A 21,672-nucleotide genomic window follows, 5' to 3' on the forward strand; every position below is an offset into this window, starting at 1 on the left:
CATACATTTAGAGAACAATGATGTCTTCAAATAAGCCAGGTTTATAAATTTACTACTGCTAAAATGCAGGTTGGGGTTGGGAAAGCGTGGTGGTAGGGCAGTTAGCTACTCAGGGCCTCTGTCAAGGGTTGTTTTCTTGTTGTTTGCTTTTTTATAGGCAGTGCCTCGCTCTGTTACTCAGGCTGGAGCATAGTAGTGAGATCACAGCTCACTGTAACCTCAAACTCTTGGACTCAAGCATCCTTTCCAGTTCAGCCTCCCAAGTAGCTGGGACTACAAGTGCACATCACCATGCCCAGCTAATTTTTAAAAATTCTTTGTAGAGACGGGGTCTCACTATGTTGTCCAGGCTGGTCACAAACTCCTGGCCTCAATGATCCTCCTACCTCGGCATCCCAAAGTCATGGGATGACAGGCGTGAGCCACTGCACCCAGCCTGTCTAGAGTATTTTGTTAATAATAAGTAGTGACTAGGATACTTGGAACCATAACAAAAGTTTAAGACAGTATCATTATTATAGTCTCAAATTCTATATTCTTTGTGACATAATCTAACAAATAACTAGATAATGGGCATTTTGTAAATATGATACACTTTTAGCAGAATTAAGTCAACAAAAGAAAAACATCACTCAAATATGAAAATTCATCCTCTGTAAAACAATACGGTGAAACCTTCCACTTCAGTAAGTCACAAAATCAATCTGCTTTTCATACAGAAAATTAGTTCCTCTGTTATGGAGAATAGGTATATTAAAAATACTTTATTATTCACAAACAGGAAATTCTCTACTACATTATAAATGACAAAAGGTTAGGTAAAAGCAAGGTTAGGTAAAAATGGTTTGAGTCAAGTAAACACACAGACAAAATAATTCAGTATAATTAAATTTTATTCAGGGCATACCTTTATAACCACCAGGGGACCGATAGGAATTGGTTATTAATCTCCCACCACGAGTACATCCTCTAACAGATCCCCGGCTATTGACAAATGGCTGAGTAGGTCTGGGAAATACATTCGTCTGTGCTGGGTAAAAGGCAAGGCTACCATTGCTTACTTGAATAGTTCCATCAGGATGATAATTTGCTGCTTAAGAAAAACGGTTTTGGAGTCCAAGAGTTAAATGGTAATAATCTTTATATTTAAAAGCCAATATATATCAAAATCATTAATACAATTTGCTCCCTTTAAAAACAAATAGGAGATATATATTCATATATACAGTTCATCTACATGACTCAAATACATAATTCATATATAATGGAATATTATTCAGCCTAAAAAAGGAAGAAAATTTTGACCATGCTACAACACGAATGAACCCTTAAGACATGCCAAGTAAAATAAGCTAGTTTCAAAAGCACAAATATTGTATACCACTTATATGAGGTACCTAGAGCAGTCATTTTCAGAATCAGAAAGTAGAATGGTGGTTGCCAGGGGCTGGGGGGAGAGGAGGAGGAGGAGTTAGTATTAAATGATTACAAAGTTTCAGTTGGGGGAAGATGAAAAGTTCTGGAGGTGGACAGTGGTAATAATTACATAACAATTTGGTTGTACTTAATGCCACAGAATATCTATATAGTTAAAAATGATTAAAATGGTAATTTTTATGTTATGTATATTTTATGACAATTTTTAAAAAGCAGGCTAAATACTCCAGATGAGGGAGTAAAAGAAAATGGATTCTAATTAATACTGTATCTGAGAAGGCACATGACAAAAATATCATTTACATAAGTCACCTGCCCTGTCTTTCAACAGTAGAGGGGAGAAGAGAATTGGGTCATCTGTGCCTAGGTCCCAGAATTTATATTACTACCTCTTCATCGCTTGATTAGCCAAGTACTCAGAATGCTCAATTCATTTGCTCCGACTTCAGTTAAAAAACTCAATAGGGATCTGAAATACCAATATGAAAAATCTACAAGTGCTTCTTAAATTTAAACTAAGAAATGAGTACAAAGTTACCTATTCATGATTTAGAACAGCATGAAAGATCAAAATAGCCTCCCATCTCTAAGCAAACTGTACAATGAGCATACTAAGTCATATCTTCACAGTCTTCAATCTTTTGTTATAAGATAAAAAGAAAAGGACAGATAACCATCTGTGTTAAAAGGTTAACAGAATGGTTTCAAAACCTTCATATAAGCAGCCAGATAGTGCCCATCTACCTCAATCACTGTCTGTGGTAATCAAAGCAAATAGATTTGAAAATACAAACCCACTTCAAGGTTAAATCAGTCTTCTAAGTTCTATCTCTACAAAAATTAAAATTAATAGGTAAACTCAACACAGGAAAGGGCATTAGGTTTTTCTCAACACTGGAGGAACATGTGAAGAAATAATGCTTACTAGTCAGGAAAATACTTCTAAAGTGTCACTACAGACTTGCTAGACTTGCTTTCCATTCAATTGGCAGTCCATCTAAGTCTTCCAAATATCATATGCAAAGATCTTACCAGTCTCTTGAGAATGGACAGTTTGTTCTACATGTATAGATGGCAGTTGGCACTGGGGTGGTGTTTGTGTACTTGCTGTGGTAAAACTTTGATTGTAGCCAGGTGAATAAGAGGATTCTTTTATTTCTTGTTCTTTCCGTGGAGGCAGAGGTGCATTAACATTAAATACCTTAAAAGACAAGGACACTCTGAGTCATTTGGGAATTTTCAAAGAAAATTCTTAAGGGTGGTATCCAGAAAAATCGTACATTCAAAAACTTCTATTTTGCAGGCAAAGGACTTGAATAGACATCTCTCCAAAGAAGATAAATGGTAAATAAGCACATGAAAACATGCTCATCATCATTAGGGAAATGTAAATCCAAACCATAATGCAATACAAATTTTATACCCATTAGGAGGGCTATTATCAAAAGGACAGAAAATAAGTGTTGGCAAGGATGCAGAGGAACTGGAACCCTCATGCATTGCCAGTGGGAATGCAAAATGGCGCAGCCACCCTGTGGAAAACAGTATGCTGCCTCCTCAAAAAGTATAGAATTAACGTATGATCCACTAATTCCATCTCTAGGTATATACCCCAAATAATTGAAAGCAGGACTCAAACAGGTATTTATACACCTATGTTCACAGCAGCATTACTCAGAATAGCCAAAAGGTACAAACAACTCAACTTCCCAACAGATGAATGAATAAGCGAAATGAAGTACATACATAAAATGGATTATTCAGCCATATAAAAATGAAATTCTGATACACTCTATAACGTGAAGGAACTCTGAAAACATTCTGCAAAGTGCAGTAAGCCAGATACAAGAGGAAAAATGTTGTAGGATACCACTTATATGAGGTAGAATAGGTAAATTCATAGAAACGAAGTAGAATAGAGATTAGCAGAGCTGTGGAGGGGGTTACAAATAGAAGTTATTGTTTAATGGATACTGAGTTTCTGTTTGGAATAATGACAAAGTTCTAAAAGTAGTGATGATGATTGCACATTATGAATATACTATTATAATACCACTGAATTATATACTTTAAAAAGGTTAAAATGGTAAATTCTGTTACACATATTTTACCACAGTAAAAAAAACACAACAAAAAAACACTCCTACTTGATTCCTGACAGAATTTACACCTAAGAGCAAAAGTTAATCTTCCTGCTACTATGCTATCATAATAAGGCTTCCTGGGAATAAAGGCTATAAGGGAAAGGGGTCTTTTTTCAAAAACTAAAGATGAATGAAATATTTCACTGTTTACTGAATCTTTACCACGTGGCAAGCAATGATCTGTCCTTCTATGACTCTCTAGCTCCCTGATTCTGCTCCATTTTTCCTTACATCACACAGCACCTGATATACAGGTATCTGTCTCCCCAGCCCTCCTACCTCCATAATAAAATGTTAAGTTTCCTGAGCATATTTTACTTTTTTTTCACTGCTACAACCTCAGTAATTAAGAACAGTGCCTGGTTTTGTAACTATTCTTTAATCAATAAATGAGTAAGAACCAATGTGTACTGGGTAGGATTCAAACAGGCAGATAAAACAGATTGGCATGAGCAAAAGGTATTGTGACAAGAATATATAAGGCAAGCCCAGGGGACCAGTGTGGCAGGTATACCAGACTTGAAAAGGTACTGAGTATCAGAGGACTAAATTTCATTCTGTAATGGAACACTGCTTGCTTTTAATTAGACAAAAGAAAAGGTAAAACCAATGTGGCTATCCTGTGCAGGATGAACTGACAGGAAAAGAGTGAAAGCAAGAAAACTATTCTGTCTAGAAATAAGATATTCTAAGTGATAAGGTGAGTGAATTCAACTGTCTGGACTCACCAGCCAATCTCCCCGGGTGATGCCTGCTTTCCATGCTACTCCACTGGCCCCACTACCACCATCAAAGTGCTTGGAGTGGGACACTAAGCACCAACAGGAAGGGTACTTACTGGCTCACTAAGGCTTTTTTCCCCTCGAAGAACTGTTTTAGACTAGTCTGTGTTTAGAGAATAAACATACCAAACTAGCTGTAATATTATTATTTAAAAAATAAAAAAAGCCTTAACTACAATTTGTAGAAAAATACATAATTCAAAACACCACACAAATCTGAACAAATCTCCAAAAACCATCTTGAGATCAGGATAAAATAAAATGAAAGTTTTAGCAATGACAGAACACCCAAGTATGTGTCCAGTATTTCAGGTTACTGATGTTAGGGAATAACACTAGTACTGATATTAGTAATGGTTAGTATTATTAAGCTGTTGCTAGAAATTCTGTTTCTCACCCACACATTGTGTTTGTTTAATATGGGTCCTCGACTTTGCCTGCTACTAATTCTGAAAGAGGGAATAATGTTCTGATAAAACACCCATTTAAAATTCTAGAGCCTGCGGATTTCCTACTCTTCTACCACAACAGTGTTGCCATTGGCCAAATACAATTCTACGAACTCAAATAAATTTTACAAAAGGCAAACTTTTCACATAGTACCCAATAATTATATAAGAGAAACAATGGCTTTTAACAGGAATAATGAACTGTAATCATCATTCATGTTTCATACTCACTGTCTGCATGGCTTGAAAGGGTGCTGTGTTAATGGTTACTGAACTACTACTTGCTGGAGGTGACTGCAGGCCCTGTTCAGAGCCCTTTGCCATGGGAGGATTTGGAGAAGCTAGTGAAGACGGTTGCTTGCCTGGGGGAATTGCTGCCTGGGGAGGAGAAATGCAGCATCAGCCAATCACCTGCCATATAACAAGCAGTTAACTTACTCTAAAACCCAAACTGGCATAAGTCAGCAAGTTCTTTAGGATGACATTTGGACACAGGAATGCAAAAGAATAGCTTTTGCTTACAACTTCAAATCTCAGTTGCTGAGGATGCATACCAGTATTTGCTTTGCACAGCTTGCTGACTAAGTGAAAGAGTCTTACCAATAATCAGTCTAACAGATGAGGGGCTGAACTTTTTTTATGCACCTCATTCTTTTCAAACCCTGAAATGGTAATTTCCGGTTAAGAACCTAATATTATTCAAAATGTATACATCAGAATTGGATTTAAGAAAAAACTTGGGTTAGTTGTTTAGTGTTAATTTTTCTCTATTCTAAAGACTTATTAGTGGGTTTCTAAGTCAGCTACCTAAAACAGAAAACAACTCTGATCCGATTTAAGTAATCCTTACCTAAGGAAGCCACAAGTTCTTGACATAACAGATTATAAATCCAAAGGCTTAAAAAAATACCAAAAACCAATCTCAACTAGACTGTGAGGCAGACAGCTATGAGTTACTTGGTAACAATCACTTCTTCCTCTTCTTAAAATAAGGAATGAGTTAATTTAAATTCAGATCAAGTCAGCACCATAAAAACTAAGGATTATCTATATTTTCTTATATTCTATAATGAATACATATTCTTGTATAATAGTTAACAAAAAAATACCTGATAGTTGCTAAATTACCACTCAAAATTCATCCTACTATGTCCATCTTAAGAATTTACTCAAACTTAGTAAAAACTGTAACTTAGAATTGAAATTGAAAGCACAAACATAATACCGTTAAAATGCCTTTTTTCTTTTTTTGAGACAGAGTCTCACTTTGTCACCCAGGCTAAAGTGCAGTGGCACACAATCTCTGCAAACTCCGCCTCCCAGGTTCAAGCAATTCTCCGGCCTCAGCCTTCTGAGTACCTGGGACTAGAAGCACGCGCCACCGTGCACAGCTAATTTTTGTATTTTTAGGAGCGACGGGGCTTCACCATGTTGGCCAGGCTGGTCTTGAACTCCTGACCTCAAGTGATCCACCTGCCTTGGCCTCCCAAAGCGCTGGGATTGCAGGCATGAGCCACTGCACCTGACCCAAAATATTTTTGACAAAGTTAGCCAAAATAAGATTGTAACTCATTTCAACTCAGTAAGTGCTAATATTAAAAATATAAAGTTATTGAGCTTTCAGTTATACAAATAAGAAACTTTTCTCCTAAAAGTCCTCCAGTGTAAATATGAGAAGCTTGACTTAATGCTACCTACACTTTTCATTTTTTTAGATTAAAAATTGACATTTATTGCACTAGGTAAGGCAATACCATATTAAATCTATTTATATGGCAAAGCCACAATGAAGTTACCTGTATAAGTTCTAAGATCACAATATCTATAGAAAGCAATACATTAATAAAGTATAAATGGTACATCATTCAACTAATCATGCCTGTAATTCATAAGATAAACTGGTTCTGCTATTCTTTAAGACACAAAAGAAATGAAGACAATTGGTCTTTTACCTCAGGAGTCTCTGAGGTCATAAACTCTGTTTCAGATCCAGAAGAAGCCTGATCGGTAGTAACCAAGCAAGCATTTGAGCTACAAGTAACTGGAGTAGAAGTAGCCTAGACACAGGAAAATACAAAATATTGTAAAAGGCACATTTTGTTCACTCTATATTTCTTGGGCCCTGGCCTTCCTAATACGTTACTCTTACCGAACAGGCACATGTGTCAAGAAGCACTCTACTGAACACTTTACACATGTTAATATATTTAATCCTAATGATAATTTGTGAGGTAGGTACTATTCTCATTTTATTGACAATGAAGCAGTGACAAAGAAAGGTTAAGAAATTTGCCCAAGATCATACTACAATTAAGTGGCAGAGCTGAGATTCAAACACAAGCAGCCTGCTCCACTGCCTTTCCAGGCCTGGTCACCAAAACTACACATCTCATCCCATTTTCACTGATTCTTGGCCCTGCAGTAGATAGCATCCATGGGAAGGTGAGCTCTGGGCATATTTAACATTGTAGGCACAGCTCTGCCAGAGATCATAGTAACTATGCTTTCATGCTAAGTGCTATCAGTGTCCTAAAGAGGCAGGCTAAAGTATAAATAGAAAGAATAAGCTCTACATAAATCATAATGGCACCAAAAATGCCAGGGAAAAATCAAAGCTGATAGCATATGTAAAATAAAAATTGGGAGAAAGTACATTAGGAACAAAAGTTGTAACAACTGTAACCAACAGAAAATGAAAAGAGTGGCTAGGAAAGAATTCTATCACACAACAAGTATTCAAAAATAGCAGAGAGACACTCATAAAAATCTGGCAAGAGCAAGGTCTAAAGTTTCAGTGAATCCACTCCTTTTATCTAAATGCTTCCATGTGGTTCTGAGGACCCCAAGTAATCAAATAGGTGAACTGGAAACTAATGAAGGGTAACAAAACAGAGAAATTATGTTTCAGTGACCTTCTTGAAGGAGGCATTATGATATGTTGCTTTTAGGAAGGAGACTGGGGATTAAGTTTCAGGATCTTATGGAAAAAAATATTGGAAATCCTTTAGAACATCTTATATTACCCAAATAAATAGGCATAACTTAGATCTGGCCAAAATATTAGAACCATTATGAGATTAGAGTGTTTCTAAAACTAGGTCTTTCTTCTGCTCTGTCATTAAAGTAATGAGACAAGTGCCCAAGAAAAGTAGAACTGGCTGTTGTGGGGAAATAACTAACTCTGTTGCTAAGGAAAGATTCACAGATGCTAAGTTAAGGCATCTTAGGCCACTTGATAGTTAATCTTAAAATGGCTTGAATTTCAGTTAAAAGGTTCATTTAATAACAAAGACATTTATATTAGTATTTATTTAGAAGTGATGGCAGTTCCTGCTTCCAAATTAGTGCTTTTTAAGTGGACCAGTTGGAGGTGGGTTATTGGTAAATAAACATGATGTTTGAAACTAATGTTCCAAAAAATGGGTATGAAGATTCAACCAGGAAGTTTTTAAAAATATAGGTAACGCCCTAGAAAATTCTGCTCTAACAGGTCTAAGGTCTTATCTAGAAATGTATACCTTATTAAAGTGACCAGGGGCTTCTGATGCAGCCATCCCACAGCCTCCACCAGAGAACTACTAAACTAGACCAGTGCTTTTCAAAAAATTTATTTGTCAATTGAAAGCCTTATGGAGAACCCTAAACAGCTGGAACAGATAAAATTTAACTGCTTTAGTAAAAGCAGTGAGTGAATTGGAGGAAAGTAGGAAAAACCTCAATATACCCTGCTCAATAAATACAGTTTGAAAATTAAGGCTGGGTGCAGCAGCTCACACCTGTAATCCCAGCACTTTGGGAGGCTGAGGTGCGTGGATCACGAGGTCAGGAGTTCAAGACCAGCCTGGCCAAGATGGTGAAACCCCGTCTCTACTAAAAATACAAAAAAATTAGGCAGGTGTGGTGGTGGGCGCCTGTAATCCTAGCTACTTGGGAGGCTGAGGCAGAGAACTGCTTGAACCCGTGAGGCAGAAGTAGCAGTGAGCTGAGATCATGCCACTGCACTCCAGCCTAGGTGACAGAGCAAGACTTCTGTCTCAACAAAAAAAATTTTTTTAAATAATAATTTCTTTCTTCAGACACTTTACTATGTTAATAAACTAAATGACTTAAGTAGCTCAAGAGAACATAATATTCTTAGACAAGGTACCCTCTGATTTCTTCAGGTTTGCTCTCTCCTTACTAAAGTCAGCAAACCTGTATTAGATGTTTTCAGCATAGTCATCAGGGAATCATTTTAGGACAAGTTGTATTTAATCTACTAAACTAGATATGCTTAGAATACTTTTAGTAATTTCATTAGGTACATTAGAATCAGTAAGTCTGATTATTCTTTCCAAAGCAAGAGCTTCTTCCTTGAGTAACAAAGAATAAAAGATTAATTTGGAAAGTTACCTGTAATGGCTCTTGAAGAAAATCACTTTGACTGGACAGATTTTGTTCTTTAGATGCTGCAAGGAGTAAAACAAACAGTAACTACTGAGGGAAGACAAAAGCTTATGTGTATCAACTAGGAGGAAACTAAAGCTTACACTTCACAAAAAAAAGGCATTAGCTGGAAGGACTAGGTTTCAAGTTCATTATGCACTTTCTATTAGAGTTTTAAAAAGAGAGAACTGTAGAAGAATAGAAAATACTAGTTCCATCGGTGACACAGAGTGATGTTTTAAGGTTAAATGGGCAAAAATAGCATTTCAAGACTTCCAAAAGAAAAGAACTAAGACATTAAAAAAATAACTGATAATAGTGACCTGGAAGATAAGACCCGAGCTACCATGCATAGTAATTAACTGATAAACTTAAGTTTCCCAAATTTCAAAGTCAATCTTATCCGGATCTGTTCAGTTTTTTTCTGATTATATATATTAATATACTTTCCAATTATATAGTTTGTTTCTTCTTGTAAATATCCATCACTTTTATTAATTACTCTCTATTTACTCTTACTTCACCCAGGAATTGCTGCATCAATCTTCAAGCTGGCGTATACTGCTCACTACAGCTGAACTAGCTTTATGTCACTCCTCTCTGGAGAAAAACAAATGTGGAGCAAAAAGCCTAAGCTTTGAAGCATCGGGCCAGATTCCAATGTAGGCTTCTTTGTTAGTTACTGTGTTAATCACTGTTCTACACTTCACTGTGGTAATCGCACCCGTAGTTAAGACCTAAAAGCCTCAACACTAGATTTAGAGTCCAAAGGAGTCAAGCAAGTTCTGGTCAGAATTCACTCCAACAACAACATAAATTACAAAAACAGCTATTGAGTATTTCCATTCACCCATCCAGAGCCTTTCTCCAAAAAGTGAAAACAAGCCAGTTAAGTACACTAATGTCCTAACGGTAATTTACCCACATATAACTGGTAACAGATGTATACAGTTAGAATAAATTAATACACCAACATATTAGGACATCTAAAATAAAATCATTTGAAAAGACAACAACAACAACAAACAGCTGTTAGCTCAAGACGTCTGCTCCAAGTCTTCAGAATGATTACATACCTACGGGGCTACCTGGAGGAGCTGAAGGCGGTTGTGACGATGGAATTGCACTTGAAGGTTTGTCAAAGTCCAGAACAGACTCCTAAAGATACAATTTTAAATAGAGTAGAAACAGAGATTACTCATTTAAAAGCTATTACCACTAAATTATTCATGATGCTGCCTATAGTCTATTAGCTACAGATATCTAGCTAAAGCTATAGGTATCTAGCTAATCATTATCTCAAGATGCCAAAAATAGTCTCCATAGAAAAAGAAATTAAGAATTAAAATTAAAATCTAAAGTAACTGCCATACCTTAAGGCTGTGTAGAGTGCTAAACCCACAAGAGTAGGCTGTGCGCAGTGGCTCACACCTGCAACCCCAGCACTTTGGGAGGCTTAGGTAGGAGGATCGCTTGAGCTCAGGAGTTTGAGACCAGCATGGGCACAAAGCGAGACCTTGCTGCTACTAAAAATTTTTTAAAGAATTAGCTAGGCATGGTGGTATGTGCCTGTAGTCCCAGATGCTCAGGAGGCTGAGACAAGAGGATCGCTTGAGCCCAGGAGTTCGAGGCTGCAGTGAGCTTTGGTCACACCACTGCACCCCAACCTCGGCCAGCAGAGTGAGACCCTGTCTTTAAACAAAACAAAACAAAACAAAACAAAAAAACTACAACAGTAAATCTAAGGACTAAGTTGGAAAAGAAATTCTTGACCTTACTAAGGTCCTACACATAGCCATCAATCCTAGTCTAATCAGAACCCCCATTTTTAATACACCCAACCAAAGAGCACCTATTTATCTCAACCATTTACTAGCTCATGCTGTTAAAACACTTCCATGATGAGAAATCACTCTCTTCTGCCTGTCTCGGTTCTCCCAGAAAAGTTTCCAGTATTTTGCACACCTAAGCTACACATTTGCAGGGAGCATTTTAGTTCTTTCATCTTCAAGTAATCTGATGGTATAGGCAATTCCTACATTTTGCAAATAAGTGTTGGAGGTCAGTTAAACAGCTGGTAAGTAACAGAATTTAAACCCAGGTCTATATTCAAAGCTCAGGATCTTTTACTAAACAAAAATACTTATTTGACTACTTTAGCCCTCAGTAATCTCACACTATTCTCAAATTCTGTGTTTCTCACAACATAAATATATTGTATAACACAATTTATCATTTAACTGTTGATTTAACATAAATTTACAATCTTCTACAACTGGAATATAAATTCCTTGAAGGCAATGAATGTCTTATTTTCTATATCTATACTACAATGGTACCTAACAATACCAAGCATAGAGTAGGTTCTCACAGTTCTCAGTACTGATGATCTATAGCAGTAATGATACTTGTGCAAGTTAAGCTTTTCACATGCTTACTTCATTTTTTTTTTTTGTTCTAACAAACTTAGGAAGTAGGAACAATAATCCTCATTTTTCAAATAAAGAAACTGAGGCAGAATTAAGTAATTTGCCTAAACTCCAGGCTAGGAGAGCTAGGAGGCAGCAGAGCCAGGACTTGACAGAATAGTCAATGCTCTTTTTTTTTTTTTTTTTTTTTTTTTTGAGAGGGAGTCTCGCGCTTTCGCCCAGGCTGGAGTGCAGTGGCCGGATCGCAGCTCACTGCAAGCTCCGTCTCCCGGGTTTGTGCCATTCTCCTGCCTCAGCCTCCCTATAGCTGGGACTACAGGCGCCCGCCACCTCACCCGGCTATTTTTTTGTATTTTTTAGTAGAGACGGGGTTTCACTGTATTAGCCAGGATGGTCTCGATCTCCTGACCTCGTGATCCACCCGTCTCGGCCTCCCAAAGTGCTGGGATTACAGGCTTGAGCCACCGCGCCCGGCCAATCAATGCTCTTAACAATAATTTCACTGTAATATTTCCAATTAGAATCCCCATGAATATCATTTAAGATTTTGTAAATGACTCATACTTGCATAAAGTTACAAGTTCCTTGAATCTGGGTCATCAGATCCTGCAGTTTTTCTTTCCTCAATACTGGATCCTTCGGAAGGGTAGAGGAAGAACCTACAGGCTGATGCATAGGCTTAGGCACCTACAAGATAAACCCATAATGTGTAAGAGTGAAATTCAAATTCAAGAGCCTAGTCTAGGAAACAGCTTATCACTACATCTTAAAGGAAAAGAAAAAACAGCAATGTTCATTTATCACAGTTAAAGAATTTTCTCATAAATACTGTTTCTAAATAAGGAAACTTTAAACAGATTTTTCCCCTTCACAATTTTCATGGAACTCTTTCTAAAACACAAAATTAAGATCCAGCAGAACCTCCTTGTTAAGAGTGTTTTCATTATGGACACGAGTTATCATATGTCCTCTAGTATAACACACCAATGACTATGAGACATACCAATGATTTTTTTTTCCAGGGCAAAAATTACTACTACCACATTAAATATACATCCCATTTTTAAGATGTATCTGATTTCAGAAATCAAAATGTAAATACATATATAAATACATACATATACACACCCTAAAATTGAGGGGGATACACTATATTTTGTTATAAAGTAAGTACACTCTTGGGGGCTACTGATATTCATCCTAAATTGCTTAAAATTGCTACACATCCTGAATTAGACCAATTTACAGTTACTTTTTAAAGCTGTCAACACGCCAACCTCCACTAGCTCCTCTTCTCCACCTTCTAATTCTCAAAGAAGATACACAGCTAAGTTTGTCAAAGGTACCAGATAAAATAGAGTTAACAGACCGTAAGTGAATACATATGAGACTCTTTTAGGAGGAAGGTATGAACATTAGTGATTAATTTCATGTTATCTAGTCTTTTGGCTTTGAACTCTATTCTGCATTTGACTGTAGTTAGTCAATATTCTAGAAAGCTCAGATTCCAAGACAGAAAAATACTATATTACACACAGAAGTATCCTCTCCTCTCAGTAAATGAAAAACCCTGCAACTTCAATATAATGCTATCTGTGCCACAAAAGCAAATTAAATATGTTTTGACCTTTCCAAATATGCAACCCTGATTTTAAATGCAATTCATCAAATAGCATGATAATATTCTGGTATGATAAAGGTTCTGCATTGCTATACCTACTGGAATTTTAAACCACGTTTTTAAAAGCAGCTTTATTGAGATATTAAATTGGGTTTTAAAATATGTTTTTCAAAATAGTTACATTACAGTTACGGTTGTGTGACATTTGGTTAATAAAATAAAGCTGCTAATCTTCCGCAGGGTCAGGAAGAAGCTAAAATTAATATTAGCAACTTGAAAGGAGAAAGGAGAGCAAAACAGCCACATAACTCTAAAATTTTGTTTCCATAGCAGAATTAAGCCAAGGGTAATTTACTTATAAAATGCAATGCTTTGCTTTCCCCGAGCAAAATGTTTTTCACACTATTAGAGGGCCAATGGTTTATCAGAAAGCCTTTAGCTAAAATGGCACAAAAGTGTAAGGAAGACTACTCCACAGAGATTAAGAGATCAGTGGAAGCACAAGTTCATACATCTCAGCAAATGACGTGGTAACAAGTTTATGTTATAAATAGTAGTAAATAAGTAATTTACAATAAAAGGCAACCCTAACATAGTACTGTACCCAAGAATTATTCAATGTAACTTTTATCTACCTGAAATAGGTTATTTATGCTTAAAAGAATGTGGCCTTATATTTTAACTGAATCTTGTATTCCAAAACCTAACTACAAAATATTTAATGCCAACACTCTTCCTATCTTTGGAAAAATTCTCATTTTGAAATGGAAATAGAGAACTAATTCAAATCCTTTCCCCAATACTGAAGTATCCGCAACCACCCTAGGTCTTTATAAACCACCTTCATAAAGACCTGGGCTAAACTGAGTGACCATAAAGGAGTAGAAGAGAAGCAAGAGAATATAGAAAAATATAACTTGTCAGAAAAAGTTACTCATATAGCAGGTAAATGACAACAAATGAAATACAGTATCTCCCATCCTGTGACAAGCATTTACACTACTCACTTGTTCACACTATGGTCTTGTCTAATCTATCTACTATTTTCATATCATGTTATGTTGTAAAAATTTTGGCATTAAAACAACATTTTATAATTGCAGAAATTTCATCTCAGATTAGGCTCAAAGACAGACTAGATTAACTCCCAGTTTTCAAGGGAAAATAATAAATCTACCCACTAAAGAGGGTGAAATATTTCATACATTAACTTCACATGGGTTTTGAAGAGAACTAAGGCTGGGCGCAGTGGCTCACGCCTGTAATCTCAAGCACTTTGGGAGGGTGAAGTGGGTGGATCACGAGATCAGGAGATACAGGCCATCCTAGCTAACAAGATGAAACCCCGTCTCTACTAAAAATACAAAAAATTAGCCAGGCATGGTGGCATGCATCTGTAGTCCCAGCTACTCAGGAGGCTGAGGCAGGAGAATTGCCTGAACTCGGGAGGCAGAGGTTGTGCCACTGCACTCCAGTCGGGGTGACAGAGTGATTCTCCATCTCGAAAAAAAAAAAAAAGAGAGAGAACAAAAAAGTCATTACCACAACACCTTATTTATGCCTACACTGACAGAAGCAGAATGATACAGATCAACTCACATCTTTGGGTTCTGTGTTAAACTTCCTGGGCAGGAGCTGGTCATTTGGTATGAGGCTTGCTGTAGCTACTCCCCAGGACTTTGGAGAAATCTGTGACTGTGATGTTAAAGAGTGTTTTTGACTCTCAACATTGTTTTCCCAGGATTTTGGAGTCTCTGGCTGTTTTGAATCCTGTTCTTCACACATGGGAGTGGTCCATGACTTGGTGGTGTTCTGTTCACTCTGCACGGAAGGTGTCCAAGACTTTGGAGTTTGCTTCTTTGGATCTTGTTCTTTCTGCAGCTGAGCTGGCCACAGCTTTGGTGTCTCCTGCTTCTTTTGTTCCTCTTGAACATATCCTGCTTTGGATTTAGGTGTTTCTTGCTTCCACTGGCTAGGAGATGGCTTGGATTTGGAGATCTCCTGCTTCTTCTGCTCTTCTGGCAGAGTAGACCTGAGTTTTGAGGTGTCTTGTTTCCTCTGTTCTAAGGAAACTGCAGGCTTGGATACCTCCTGGTGCTTACCAGGAGATTCCCAGGACTTAAAGGATTCCTGTTTCTTCTCTTGACCATCTGGTTCAGTAAGCATATCCCAGCGTTTTGGGAGATTTGGTTTTCTAGCATAATCTGCTTCCCAAGGTTGCTCCTCACCTTGTTTGTTTGAATAATCTACTTCTGTCATATAGCGTCTGTTAAGAAACTAGATAGAGAAACAATGCACTTAAGTCACAAAATTCACAGAAGACCTTGAAGCGAATATTCAACTCTATTAGTATTGCTACGTCCACTGATCTAAGTTGTTGCACTAATATGAAATTTCTGTCCTTATTCTACTTGAAAAGATTTTCCTACTTCTCTTTCCTACTTTTCTGTCCATTCTTTTTTCCTCAATTAACAGAAATACAGACTTCGCTACTTCAAAAGTAGCAATTTCTGTTTGACTTGCCTAAGACTGGCAACAATTGCTTGATTCAGACTCTTCTACCAAGGCTGTTTCTGCCTTTGCCAGCCTTAGGACCCTTCTCCCAAGGTGACTCCCTCAAACATTAAAAGGCAGAGGATAGTTCAACTTCAAGATTAAATTATGTAACCTTAAACCTTACATTTCCTAAGCTACCAGTGTTTTCTTTATTTCCCCTATACATCAATTACACTGTTTTTGAATCTCCCGTTCTTTTTTTCAGCTTCCCATGAATTTCAATGTCACTTCAGAAAGAGAATAAATACCCTTTTCTGCTACCAATGTGAGTAAATTCTGGAGACGGCAAAGTCCTGTGCATCTTAAAGTTCCTCTAACACAGGAGCCAAAAATAGCTAACACTTGGGCAGTCAGTGTGCCAGGTCAAATTCTAAGTAATTTAGAATTTAGATCAACCTCTTTAATCCTCACAATAACCCGATGAATTAGTCATTATCATTATCCCTATTTTACATATGAGGAATAACAGACACAGCTGGACCAGACTTCTTGCCCAAAGTCCCTAAGCTAGTAAACTGCAGAACCAGGGTTCAAGCTCGGGCAGTCTGGCTCTAGAGCTTTAGCTTCCAACCACAACCCTATACAAAAGGCTGAAAAATCAACATCAGCAAATTGTCCTTCAGTATCTTACCTCTTGTGGTTGTATCTCTGGCTGGGCAAATTCCATTAGAGACTCTGGGATGATAAAAAGAATTCGAATAAACACTACGGGAACTATAAGTTTTTAGACAGATTACAACTATAATTCATTCTAGAAACATATTTCAGAAGACTCATAACAGAAAAAGGGCAATACAATCAAGTATATTGATGGCAAGAGGAATTCTATTGCTTGTTAGTCCAAAGCATGTGGTCTGAGGCTAGTTCAAACTAGTAGCTCTCCTTATGTAAGACACTTCACAAAAGTCAAGTTTCAGTTTCAAACTGATATCTGATTGAAAATAAGACTATTTCCTCTTACCCTAAAACACAGTTTTTTCAAGTTAGCATTATAGCTCATGTCTCATGGGGTAAAAATTGGTCATCTCAGCTTGAAATAGAGCCCTTAAAAACCTCTTACAAGCCAGCTTAAGGTTAGGAGGGGATAAGAGAGTGGAGATACTTAAGCACTGGACTTTGTATTAAGAACTAAGGGGAAATAAACATGGAAAATGGTTTGACTCTTGCTTATGGCTACCAGAACCCTGCCTGGGCTACCTCCTTAAAAGAGATAGTTAATAAATCCAAGTTTGGTAAACAAAAGCAAAAGTGCCATTTGCTCAAAATATTTATTCCCCAGGCAAATGGTAATTTTAAAAGTATATTTTCTTTACTGACTTCAGCATTTTTTTCCCCTGAATTGATATTTCAACCTTAGGTTAATTACATCCTCATTCTACTACAGTATTGGATTCTACCATAACTTTCACTGTAAACAATTTTAAACAGAATTATCCCACTAGTAGTTTAACAGAGAAGTTTACTGAAATTCCATAAATGCCTCCTTTTAACCAATATATTCTTTTGGAACAAAGTACAAACTAATATTTCTAATAAGGTTCACTCTGTAAATCATGGTGATAAAGCCTACAGATGTTTTATAAACCTAGGTTTATCCTGCGGTAAGTAAAGATTCCCATGCATGTAGAACCTTACAAATTAAAATAAGGCAATCATTGTACAATATGTGACTCATTTGGGGCATTAAAAAATGCAACCACTATAAGGATTTTCAGAGGTCACAACAAACCTGACTCTTTGACAGATTCAGTCTTCGATAATTGTGTTTTTTTCTCTGATTGTATTAGCATTTCATCCTCCAGTGGTACTTCCTTTTCCTTGGCATTTTTGGGAACTGGGATACTTTCAAAATAGCCTGAGTTCAGCAATTTAGACAGTAGATCTTTCAAGTGTTTGTCTAAGAAAGAGTGATTAAGACTTAGTTGTCACATGACCTCACTGAAAATTACTGGGAAATCCTAATTTTATCCTAGTTGTAGTACATCGTTACAATAGTTTACATTGATGTACACAATACATCGTTACAATAGTTTACAACAGTTTACATTTTCATGGTACTGACTGGAGAACTTATCAGTACCGTGAAAAGTAAATATGCAGTCCATCTTTATTTTATGCTGAATCAATATGAATTTTAACAAGATCAGAATCTCAAAAGTTCAGCAAGTCACTTTAGTTTCTCCGGACCTCCATTTCCACCATTTGAAAAATGACTAAAAATCAGAGACCCTAATCAAATATGTCACAAAAGCATACATCTATTCTCTGAGATGAGAAATAAGTCATTTTTCCTATCTGCTCCCAAGACATCACAACTAGCAACCACTCTATCTTCCCCAAATAATTAAGGCTTTAGAGAAGTAAAAGTCAGTTCCTCAAAATCTATCTATTAGGTTGATTTACAAAGTCCTATATTGGACAATCTCTATTAGATTACTAATATTATTAATCTATTTTAGAAAACCCTATCTTGTACAAACTCTGAAGTATTTTTAAACTACAAAATTCCATCATGAAGATTTTACTCGAGTTATGCTGTTTGTCATTCCTACCACCTGACGATTTGATGATCAAGAAAAACCTTAAAATGATGCTGAAGTCACTACACTACAAATAGGTCTAAAGTCATTTTATTTGAATATCCATTAAAAACATAATCCCAAACTAAGCAGAGTTTCCATACTTCATTTGAGTATATTATTCCTTTCATAGGAGTACTATGACATAGATTTTGTCTTTAAAAAAAAAATCAGCTTTCAGATATAATTTACAGGCAAAATTATCCTATCTTAACTGTACAGTTTTAACAGATATTTAGTTGTGTTACCACCAGAATCATGATACAGAAGATTTTCATCAACCCAAAAAGTTCCTTACTACCCGTTTTGCAATTAGTCTCCTCCCCTGACCCCCTGAAAACCAATAACCCGCTATCATTCCATTATGTCTTTTCCAGAATTTCATATAAGTGAAATCATACAATATGTACTCATTTTATGTCTGGCTTCTTTCACTCAGCATAATTATTTTGAGATTCATCCATGTTACATGTATCAATAGTTCTGTCCCTTTTTTATTGGTGAGTAGATTCCACTGTATGGGTATACCACATTTTATCGATTTATCAGCGGAATAAAGCTAATATGAACATTCATGTACAAGTACTTACATGAACACGTCTTCATTTATCTTAGGTACTAGAAGACCAATTGCTTCATGTTATAAGTGTGTGCTTCATTTTATTAAAATATTGCCAAACTATTTTCTAAACTCATTTTGCATTCTAACCAAGAAATAAACTTTTAATTTTGATTTAAGCTTGAACGAACTTAGAAATCTTAAGATAGTTATGGATACTTGGATTTTTTTTTTTAAACGAAGCAATCACTGGTAACAAAAATATCTACTACCTTCTAGTGAGTTTTCATTACTCCAAGCTAGTACACAAAGCTATGTACTTCATGTCCAGTCATTTGTATTTGGTCATTTGGCCAAAGTCTATTTAGCAAGCCAAAAGAACTCTCTTTCCACAGACCACTTCCGGATCAATAGACAACAATGTTTCAATAAACTATAAAACCATTCATATATTCTTAGGCTGATCTAGTAAATAAGCCTCAATTATTAACACTGTATGAACTTCAGATTCTTAAATAGAACAGGTACTACCACACAGAATAGAAAACTGAACCCCAAAATGATCAAGCTAGTGTTGAAGCCAGCACTTAGCTCTATTTCCAAATCATATTGACTTGCCACTTCAAAACTCTCCCTGAATTCCATTTTAGTGACTAGGGTTATACAATAGCTGCTTTTAACAGAACTAAACAAAGGGATCATTCTCCCAATGAATATACTATTGTCAGACATGTAAGTTCTGATGGACTGACACAGTTTAGACCCTCAATATCATACTAAACTTCTAGACATAAAGTTTAGTATTTACTGCATAAGTCCAGAGTAGAGAAAACTCACATGTCGTTCCTACCACTGCTTTCTCACTACCTTCCAAAAGGTCCCAAAAGTACAAGGATGACTGCTCCATCTGGTCTTCAACACTGACAAGGAAAAGCAGCAGCAGAACAAAGTGGCTTTAGAAGTACATATATATGGAGCAGCACAATTTATGCAATATAACCCATTAACAGACAAGACATTCAAATGTTAATTTTGTCTTTTTGCTCTTTGGAAATAAAAAAATTGAAATGTATACACGGTGACTAAATGCCTGCTCAAGGATTTCAAATGTAAGAATTTTTCCTTAAAACAACTAAAATATGGATTTTACCAAATAAAACTATTAAAGAATAGACCAAAAAGAGTTTAAAGCTGCCAATGCAGTATCATTAGTTCAGGTGTATGACCTAGATAAAAGAACACTGGAATAGAAATATTAAGAGCCGCATTTGACTTTAAAAAAGCAGCTTATTTAACAAGTTATGTTTTGCTTACATTTCATATATTAAAGTGAAGCTACATTCCCTGAACCCACAAAAGCAAAGAAAGCAATGTACAGATGATGATGATGGAGTAGACTATCAGCATGAGAATTTAAAAATATATGGCTATACATAGGCAATTAAGAGTTCTATTAGGTTTCTCTCTGATCAGAGACTGACTTCTAGTAACTGTTGAAATCTGACTCTACTTTAGTATGGCTAACAAATACAGAGCTGGAATAGCCTGCATCTAACAAAGCAAGAGCAAAGCATCTGTCCCCTAGCTGATTTACTCCATCAAAACAAAAAGAGCAGTGGATCACTGTGAGGGAAAAAAATTAGACAGCCCCAATTTGCAGGCTTTGTATTTTAAACTATCAAATGTATTTCTCACTAGTTATTCACAGCATAATAAGAACACCAAATAATTCTTACTTTGAAAGTTTAATGATACCGGCCACATTAAATATTATTTACCTCTACTTAAGTATAGCAGAAGTAAGAAGGCAACTCTGAAAAAATTATTTTAAAAGTTTTAGAAATAGATATAATATTATACTTGTACAGGATTAAAATTTGATGCTCAGACATTTTTTAAAACATTAGTATTACAATAAAGGAGCATGTTAATGAGACCATTCAAATTCACTTTCCTTTCAGACAATCTGTCAACCCTGTCAGAGTCTGGGCCAGCCAAAGTTTCCATACTGAATCAAATTAGTACCTTCTTAATTTCTCTCTCCCCCTCTCTAACACACGCGCGCACACACACACACACTGCTAAAAAGCTAAAGTGTCAAGCGCTTCATTTCAGGAAAATCTTTTCATTAGCTTACCTCAGACTTTCATTTCTTTCAGGGCAGGTCAGTTTTGAAAACTTAATGAGGTAGTCAAGTTCTTTTGAAGGCAAATACACTGCACCATTCAAACCCCCTTTGAAGTCTTTTTGTACATGTTCCTGTGTCAAGTTCTGCAATACATACTGAACTTGAAGTATAGTTCGAAGCTTTTTCTTCTCAGCCTCAAGTTTTAGCATGTGCTCCCTTCTCTGCGCCTTCTTCTGCGCTTTTAGTAGCTGTTAAAACAAATGGCTAATTAAGGGTAACAATTCTCTACCATCCCATATTAGAAATACGTGTTCTACAAAGTCTAAACCCAAATAGCTGAGATTAGATGATAAATCTCATGACTGTCAAACTATCAGTTTAGTCTGTCTCCTTTTTGAGCTAAAGAAGTCACTGAGTAATAAACCGGTTTGTCTCAGGTAACTGGAGCCAAGGGGGTCAAATATCTAACTCCCAAATCCAGGATATGTCTAGTACTGCTAATATCACCATGACGAGCAGTGAAGTACCAATCACTGACGTCCATATTCATTTCAACATTTTAC

The 21,672-nt window shown here is 36.4% G+C and overlaps 1 protein-coding gene and 1 long non-coding RNA gene across 51 annotated transcripts in view; one reads left to right on the forward strand and one right to left on the reverse strand.

Moving 5' to 3' along the window:
- LOC119621290 (uncharacterized) overlaps positions 1-21,672 on the forward strand; it is a 42,441-nt gene that overhangs the window by 18,838 nt on the left and 1,931 nt on the right. The gene's annotated exons all lie outside the window — the stretch shown is intronic.
- The window catches only part of CAPRIN2 (caprin family member 2), a 45,700-nt gene that overhangs the window by 4,495 nt on the left and 19,533 nt on the right, over positions 1-21,672 (reverse strand). For 9 of the 50 annotated variants that reach the window (XM_037990175.2, XM_037990198.2, XM_007968074.3 and 6 more), the window contains 12 exons: positions 21,119-21,357; positions 19,819-19,901; positions 17,573-17,740; positions 16,475-16,518; positions 14,887-15,564; positions 12,231-12,353; positions 10,314-10,395; positions 9,205-9,260; positions 6,765-6,869; positions 5,044-5,190; positions 2,470-2,638; positions 908-1,093 (listed from right to left, as the gene is read on the reverse strand). In XM_037990175.2, coding sequence (XP_037846103.1) covers positions 908-1,093; positions 2,470-2,638; positions 5,044-5,190; positions 6,765-6,869; positions 9,205-9,260; positions 10,314-10,395; positions 12,231-12,353; positions 14,887-15,564; positions 16,475-16,518; positions 17,573-17,740; positions 19,819-19,901; positions 21,119-21,357 — 2,080 coding nt within the window. The remainder of the gene's footprint in view (positions 1-907; positions 1,094-2,469; positions 2,639-5,043; positions 5,191-6,764; positions 6,870-9,204; positions 9,261-10,313; positions 10,396-12,230; positions 12,354-14,886; positions 15,565-16,474; positions 16,519-17,572; positions 17,741-19,818; positions 19,902-21,118; positions 21,358-21,672) is intronic. The other 41 variants (XM_037990178.2, XM_037990202.2, XM_037990181.2 and 38 more) reach the window with 13 other exon arrangements.

The sequence above is a fragment of the Chlorocebus sabaeus genome, chromosome 11 (assembly GCF_047675955.1).
Source record: "Chlorocebus sabaeus isolate Y175 chromosome 11, mChlSab1.0.hap1, whole genome shotgun sequence".
NCBI lineage: Eukaryota > Metazoa > Chordata > Mammalia > Primates > Cercopithecidae > Chlorocebus > Chlorocebus sabaeus.